This window comes from Rhinopithecus bieti, unplaced genomic scaffold (genome assembly GCF_001698545.2).
Source record: "Rhinopithecus bieti isolate Rb0 unplaced genomic scaffold, ASM169854v2 scaffold_15643, whole genome shotgun sequence".
In the NCBI taxonomy this organism is placed as follows: Eukaryota; Metazoa; Chordata; class Mammalia; order Primates; family Cercopithecidae; genus Rhinopithecus; species Rhinopithecus bieti.
In genome coordinates, this window is record NW_016808215.1 from 826,705 (window position 1) to 834,359 (window position 7,655).

Below are 7,655 nucleotides of genomic sequence, written 5' to 3' on the forward strand. Positions count from 1 at the left end.
TGTCCAAGGCCTGGCAACTTTTAACAAGTGGGTCAGGGATGGCTCTGAATCTTGGGATTTTTTTCTTTTTCTTTTTGAGATGGGTCTTGCTCTGTCATCCAGACTGGAAGGCAGTGGCATGATCACAGCTCACGGCAGCCTTGACCTGCCAGCTCAAGTGATCCACCCACCTCAGCTTCCCAAGTAGCTGGGACTACAGGTACATGCCACCACACCCAGCTTTTTTTTTTTTTTTTTTGGTAGAGATGGGGTCTTGCTATGTTGTCCAGACTGCTCTTGGACTTCTGGCTCAAGCTATCCTTCCACCTTGGCCTCCCAAAGTGCTGGGATTATAGGCGTCAGCCACCACACCCAACCTGAAGCTTGGGCTTTTGATTGTCTTTAAATGGTCAGTGCTATACCCTTTTATCACCGAATGTATCTTGGGAGATCTTTCCACATCAGTACATACAGCACTTTTTTTTTCTACTGCTACCTATTCCATTCCGTGGCTGTACTTCAATAGTCAGTCCCCTGTTCTTGGGCACTTGAGTTGCTTCCAGTCTTTGGCCACAACAGTCGCACTGTGGTGAACACCGTTATACACTATGTTTTTTTCACATACATGAGTTTATAGAATAAATTTCCACAAGTGGAAGAGTTGAGACAAGCATGTATTTTCAGTTTCTTAGATACAGTCATATGGCCAAAGTGGAGACACCAATTTAAACTTTTAACAACAAGAGAGCCTGTTTGCCCACAATCCTTATCAACCCACCATAGTAGCAGACTTTTTACCTTTGCCATGTAAGTGTGTGGGGAGAAGCAGAGCCAGGGCTGTCAAAGCACAGCTCCACCTCCATGGTTTGAGATCTCCCCAAAGCAGAGGAGCAAAGAGTTCCTCGGGCTTCTGAGTTCGAGCCCAGTATAAATGGCCAATCCCTTGCCTTGCCCTCTGCCAGCTATCTGGAAGAGGGAGCTCATGCAGTCGGTTTTAGAAATCCCACCTCTTACTGGTGAGGGCTGGCGGCAGAGGGGGACAGTGAGCCAAGGGAGGGCTCAGTCTCTCTCCCCTTTGTGCTCCACCTGGTGGTGGCTGCGTTGATGAAGGAGCAGTAAGCGTCTCTGGCCAAAGGCCTGGCCGCAGCTGGAGCATCGGTGCCGGGCCTTCGCCTGGCTGCCAGGTGCGGTTGGGGGGTCGTGACATAGGCGATGGGCAGCCAGCTTGGAGGGAAATGAGAAAGCCTTGGGGCAATGCGGGCAAGGATAGGGGCGGGCATCGGTGGCGTGGTGCGTGTGGCGGTGGGCCGCCAGCTTGGAAGGGTAGCAGAAGGACTTGGGGCAGTCGGGGCACGGGTAGGGGCGGGTGGGTGCGTGGGTCCAGAGGTGAGCCGCCAGCTTGGAGCGGTGGCCAAAGGCCTTCGGGCAGTGTGGGCACGGGTGTGGGCGGGCGCCGCTGTGCGTGAGGCGGTGGGCTGCCAGCTTGGAGGGGTAGGAGAAGGCCTTGGGGCAGTCTGGGCATGGGTGGGGTCGGGCGCCGCCGTGTGCTAAGCGGTGCGTGGCCAGCTTGGACGGGTACGAGAAGGCCTTGTCACAGTCGGGACAGCGGTGCGGGCGCTGGGGCGGGGGCCGCCGGCGAGGCCGGGGAGGCACGCTCGCGGACGCGGTGGGCCCTGGAGCTGACTGGCTGGGCTTCTGCAGTGGGCCCTGGTGGGGAGCTGGGGGACAGGAGGGCTGGTGGGCTCCAGGAAGCAACCGACGCCCTGGGCCTAGGCCAGACTCCGCCACGAGTTTGATATTTGAGGGGCTCCTCCAAGTGTACTTGGGCACCTCAAGCATCATATTGCGACTCCCCAAATTGCATGTTTCTGCTCCCCCTCCCCCCAGGCGTCATTCTGAGGGACTCCAAAGGGTTACTTTCCTGGATCCCAAAGCTCCTAAGGCTTCCTCAAAGCTACCAACGTATCTGTTTCTAGTGTCTTCCCAGTGATCACCCTGACATCCCGCATGTCATCCCTGCCCCATCCCTTCTGTAATTTCCTGAGCCCTAGCAAATGGTTACTGAGGCTCTCTCTGAGCCAAATGGGAGGATTTCCCAGAACGTGGCCATTTTTGGGGATCCCAGATAGTCATCACCCTGGGGCCCTCAAACTTTCACCCTGAGATTCCTCCAGAATGTGATTATCTTGGTCCCCATTCCTGGAGAATGCTCCCTACTCACAGGCGGGGCCACTCTCACCTTCTTTGGTTACCGGTTCCTTGCCAGTGGGACTAGGATCGGTGGCCCCGGCCGCGGACTCCGCGCCTCGCTCCAGCATCTTGCTGGCACAGGAACCTAGGGGCAGGGCGCGGGGTAGGGGTGATGGCGGTGATTACCATGCTGATGGGGATAGGGTTGGAGGGCCTAAAATGAGGGATCAGACTGTTTAGGAGCAAGGTCTGTAAGTATGGGATGCTAAGGCGAGGGCGGGCTTAGCGGGGGGGCGGAGCCTAAGACCACAGTGAGCGGGGCTATGCAAATTCAAGCCAGAGGCAGTCCCTTCGCTGTCTAAACCCAGGGTTGGAGTGTTTGAGCAGAGTGGGCGGGGTCTCCACAACTAAGCGACCGTCCTGAGGGCGGAGCGGGCGGGGCCTATGCGCAGAGTGGGCGGGACCTTCCCCACCAGACCCTGCAGTCCTGGAATGGGCGGAGTTGTACAAATAGGACCAAGGCCTGTTCTGAAACTAGACCCAGGAGGCGGGGGCCTTCGAGCGGAGTGGGCAGGTCTTTCATCACCGTCCCAGGGGAGGGGCCTATGAGCACAGTGGGCGGGGCTTCACATCGAAGATCTAGCTTTACCCGGCTTTTGACTTAGTTCATTGACGCCGCGTCAACTGCGTCCTTCTTGCCGTTAAATTTCATCCCTGGCTTGGATGGGGCCGTAGAGGATAGAGGGGGGACCTGGAGGAAGATACGTAAGGAACCTGGCATGTGTGCGGTCCAGAGACCCCTAAATGACTTCTCCCTCAGAGTCCCAAGCGTAAAGGAGTCAATGCACCCTTCCGAATCATTCAAGCATCGATGCACCCTCCCGAGGCTCAGGCACCAATGCACGGCCCCTCCAGAATCTAGGCGTCCGGACCACAACCGTTCTCCCTCGGGGTGATTCTGGCATTCAGCCTGCAAGCCAGTATCCGCGCCCGAACCCCTGCCCCCTCACCTGCAGGACGGCCCCTCCCCGGGGGCGGGGCTTCGGGCTCCTCCCGCCGCGGCCACGGCCGCAGCCGCTGCCGCTGCTGCTGCACTGCCCTCGGACCCGCGAAGCTGCACCGCCCGGCGCGCGTTCGCCGTCGGGGGAGGGCAGGGAAGGGAGCGCGCGCGAGCTGCTCGGCCCAACCTCATTTCCATCCCCTCCTCCCACGCTGGACCAAAGTGGGCGTCAGAAAGCATGCGCAGTGCCGGCTGGCAGAGGCTGCGGAGGGGGAAGACGGAATGGAAGGGGGAGCTGGGTGCGCAAGCCAGGCAGGCAAGTTCGTGAGCAAGCGCGAAGCTACCGCATCGACTGAAAGTGCACCGCCGGTGGCGGAGCCTACGGTGGCTGACTGGAGTCAAGCACGTGCAAGATTAACATGGACAAACTGCGCTTGGAAATCAATACATGCACCCTTCTTTTTAATGTCCCTCTTCTTTTCGAGAATTCCGCTGGGTTGGGTTCGGCATCTCCCAGAGGCCAGTTTCTTTTTTTTTTTTTTTTTTTTTTTTTTCCAGAGCCAGTTTCAGAGCTCGCTGGCTAATTCCCACCCCTTCAAGGCGTTGGCAAAAGTCGCTGAAGACCATTTTTTCGAGAGAGGGCGGAGGCGGACTCCGGGTCGCAAGAGAGCAGCCAGTTGCCTCAAAATAAAAGGTAGCGGTAATTTGCATAGCGCCTCGGCACAGCTCGCTAGTTGGGTGATCAAGATTCTCAGGCCACGTCGCGATCTACCTTCCCCCCCGCTCCCGGAAGCGCTGGTGGTCGCCGAGGTGCCCTGCCATGCTCGTGGTGCTAGGGCCTGGGGGTGGCCATGCAGCTTGGCATTCTTCCGCAGGGCAGTGGCCAGGAAAATCGGGCCCGTAAAAAGTCCCCTCTGCACCGGGGTTGGGTCTCCAGTCCGATAAGCCCCGCAAGGTGCTGCGATCCCTGGGGAGTTTGGCGAGGTTATTTGGACTAGGAGCCAGATTGGGGCCTGGGTACTGGTTTCGGAATCCGGCTGTCCACTTTCTAGCCCTGTGTGACCCTTTCTAGCTCTCTTTCTATTCCTGTTTTCCTCCCATGCTATAAATGGAGCCGTTGTTAGGATAAATACGATAATAATGGAAACGTGTTAGAAATCAAAAGTGCCTAGGCCCAGGGCCTCCCCTATCTCATGGCCCTGTAATCGCCAGCAGGCTCTGGAGGCAGAGGTAGGCCCGAATCACTTGAGCCCAGGAGTTCCCAAAGCTAAGACTGGGACGCAGGGCGCGGTGGGCTCACTCCTGTAATCCCACACACTTGGGAGGTGGAGGGCGGACGATCACTTGAGGCAGGAAGTTCAAGACTAGGGCCTGGGCCAACAGGGAACCCGCGTCTCTACTAAAAATAGCAAAAATTAGTCGGGCGTGGTGGCACACCGCTTGTAATCTCAGGGCATACTCTGGAGGCTGAATTAGGAGAATGGCTTGAACCTGGGGAGCAGAGGTTGGCAGTGAGCCAAGATCAAGCCCACTGCACTCCCAAGCCTGGGCAAACAAAGTGAGACTGTCTCAAAAAACCAAAACAAACAAAAAAACCGAAAAAACCCCCAAACAAATCTAGCTTGGGCAACATAGTCGAGATCACCTTCCCTCTTTAAAAAAACAAAACCAAACAAAACAAAAAACAAACAACAACCAAAAAAACCTGGCTTAGTGGAGCCCTGTAGTCCCTAGCTATTTCACGGGGATGGGGGAGTGGGGACTGACCCAGAAGTTCAAGTCTGCAATTGACTATGATTATGTTACTGCACTCCCCCAGCCTGTGCAACAGAGCGATACCCCCATATCTTTAAAAAATTTTAAAATAAAGCTCACTCATGACCAGTGTTTTCATTTACCCCCATCCCCACTCTTCCCCCCAAGGATTCCGAAGGCAAATGTCAAAACATCATATCCATAAATACTTTTTATTAGCACTTATTTGCTTGAGCTCAGATCTAAATGAGGCTCCACCATTTATATTAAGTTTTAAGTGAAGCTCTCGTTCTCTCTCCTATTTTTTTTTTTTTTGAGAATGGAGTCTTGGCTCCTGTCCCCCCAGGGCTGGAGGCAGTGGCGCCATCTTAGGCTCACTGCTAACCTCCCTGCTCTCGGGTTGCAAGCCGATTCTCCTGCCTCAGGCCTCCCCAAGTACTGGATTACAGGTGGGGCTCACCACAACCACCCAGCTAAATTTGTATTTTTAGTAAGAGACAGGGTTTCAGCCATGTTGGCCAGGCTAGTCCTCGATCTCCCTGACCTCCCTGACCGCACCTGTCCGGCTCCCAAAGTGGGCTGGGATTAGAGGCGTGGCCCACCTTGCGCCCGCCTTTTTTTTTTTTTTTTTTGGATGGAGCACTCTGTTTGCCCAGGCTGGCGTGGGCAGTGCAAGAATCTCGGCTTACTGGCAACCTCCCAACCTCCCAGGTTCAAGTGATTCCCTGCTTCAGCCCTCCTGAGTAGCTGGGATTACAGGCACCCACCAACATGCCTGGCTAATTTTTTTTGTATTTTTAGTAAAGATGGGGTTTCACCACATAGGCCAATCCGGTCTCAAACTCCTGACCTCAGGTGATCCGCCCACTTCGGCCTCCCACAGTGCTGGGATTACAGGTGTGAGCCACCGTGCCCAGCCTCTAGGGCCACAGCTATTTTCAAGAACCATGATTTTAAGGAGGCAGAGTAGAAGCCAGAAGACCAGTGAGGGTATTGTTATATATTAATTACAATATTAATTGCTAGCACTTATTATACACTGGAAGCTGTCCTTATGTGCTTAATTTATTTAATCCCCATAGCAATGTTTTAAGAGGAGATGCTACTATCATCCTTGTGCAGAGGAGGAAAATGAGGTGTGGAGGGGAAGGTCATCCCAGCCAGGAAGTAGCAGAGCGAGGATTTGAATCTCTCAGCCTGGCCCTGCAGTCTGGGCAATTTGCATTTATGCTTTGCTGCCCATTGAATGGGGCAGAGGGTGTGCTGATGGAAAAGTGGGCAGGTTAAGATAGGTTAAATCTGGCTGGGCACGGTGGCTCACCTCTGTAATCCCAGCACTTTGGTAGGCTGAGGTGGGTGGATTACTTGGGGTCAGGAGTTCCAGACCAGCCTGGCCAACATGGCGAAACCCCATCTCTACTAAAAATACAAAAATTAGCTGGGTGTGGTGGCATGCACCTGTAATCCCAGCTACTTGGGAGGCTGGGGCAGGAGAATCTCTGGAACCCAGGAGGCAGAGGTTGCAGTGAACTGAGATTGCACCACCGCACTCTGGCCTGGGCAACAGAGCAAGACTCCATCTCAAAAACAAACAAACGAACAAAAATAAACCAGGTTAACTCAGCAGGGCCTGGAAGTGGGTGGAGGTGGCAAAGGTAGGAAGTCAAGGATAGTGACAAAATAATGATGGGCAGTTCTCATTGAGAACCTGTACTATGGCAAGCTGTTGAACTGTTTTCAACCTCATTTTGCAGATAAGAAAATTGGAACCCAGAAGAAGATAAGTTTTCTGCCCAAGGTCCTACAGCTGAGAAGGGTGAAGCCAAGTCTAATTCTTAGAACATCTCACAGCTGAGCCTATAAACCCCATCGAGGGTGTGTCTTCAAAGGACAGATAAATGGTCTAGAAATTCTGCAAAAACAACAGGAAAGGGTGCCAGGGGTGAGAAGGTCTTATTTAGGGGACTCTCTCAGTAAGGAATTCCTTTCTCTGGCTCCTCCCTCCCCTGAGCTCCCCAAATCCCTACACCTCCCTGTGTCTCAGACCTGCTGTCCCTACCTCTCTCCCCTACCAGCCAGACTGAGTCACCTCTGGGTCCTCAGCTTTGTCTAGCTTGAGCCAGACATGCATGAGACCTCATGCCTGGAATAAATGAGAAACATTCTCTTAGTGTAGCAGGACGATCCGCAGACAAAACTCCTCAGACACTGGATTAAAGAAGGAAGAGGTTTTTTATTTGGCCAGGAGCATCGGCAGACTCGCGTCTTAAGAGCCAAGCTCCCTGAAAAAGGAATATTTGGCCTTTTTAAAGGCTTACAGCTTTAAGGGGTCCACGTGAAAGGGTTGTGATAAATTGAGCAAGCGTGGGAAACGTGACTGGGGCCTACATGCATCAGCTAACAGAACAGAAAGTTTTACAATGCTTTTTTTTCCATACAGTGTCTGGAATTTGCAGATAACACAAGTAGTTTAGGCCAGGGGTTGATGTTATTATTATTACTTTGTTTAAGTCCTAGGGCCGGGTGGTAGTGCCAAGGTTGTCTGGCTATTTATCTTACTTTTGTTTCTTTCTCTCTTTCCTCCTGTCTTGTGAACTAGGCAAGGTGAGGGGAGGAGGGCAGCAGGAGTAGTAGTGGTCTCCTTCCTTATTAGCTCTGAGCTCTTCTCTGCCTGCCTCAAGGCTATCTGGATTCTGGGTGTCTTCTCTTCCTTTTTTTTTTTTTTTTTTTT

The 7,655-nt window shown here is 53.5% G+C and overlaps 2 protein-coding genes across 4 annotated transcripts in view; one reads left to right on the forward strand and one right to left on the reverse strand.

Moving 5' to 3' along the window:
* Positions 1 to 315: 315 nt before the first annotated feature.
* Positions 316 to 3,662, reverse strand: ZNF575 (zinc finger protein 575). Of its 3 annotated transcripts, XM_017885887.1 has the most exons (4): positions 3,180 to 3,662; positions 2,819 to 2,920; positions 2,219 to 2,314; positions 316 to 1,697 (listed from the first exon to the last, which is right to left on the reverse strand). In XM_017885887.1, exons 3-4 carry the CDS (start codon positions 2,295 to 2,297, stop codon positions 1,039 to 1,041), a joined length of 738 nt encoding a protein of 245 aa, XP_017741376.1. In that variant the 5' UTR covers positions 2,298 to 2,314; positions 2,819 to 2,920; positions 3,180 to 3,662; the 3' UTR covers positions 316 to 1,038. The 3 variants fall into 3 exon arrangements, with proteins under 3 accessions (XP_017741376.1, XP_017741375.1, XP_017741374.1); XM_017885886.1 differs by having other exon boundaries at positions 2,819 to 3,662; XM_017885885.1 differs by having other exon boundaries at positions 316 to 2,920.
* Positions 3,663 to 6,725: 3,063 nt separating this feature from the next.
* The window catches only part of ETHE1 (ETHE1 persulfide dioxygenase), a 26,076-nt gene continuing 25,146 nt past the window's right edge, over positions 6,726 to 7,655 (forward strand). Inside the window, exon 1 of the mRNA XM_017885888.1 lies at positions 6,726 to 6,866. The gene's annotated coding sequence lies outside the window, so the exon portion shown is untranslated. The remainder of the gene's footprint in view (positions 6,867 to 7,655) is intronic.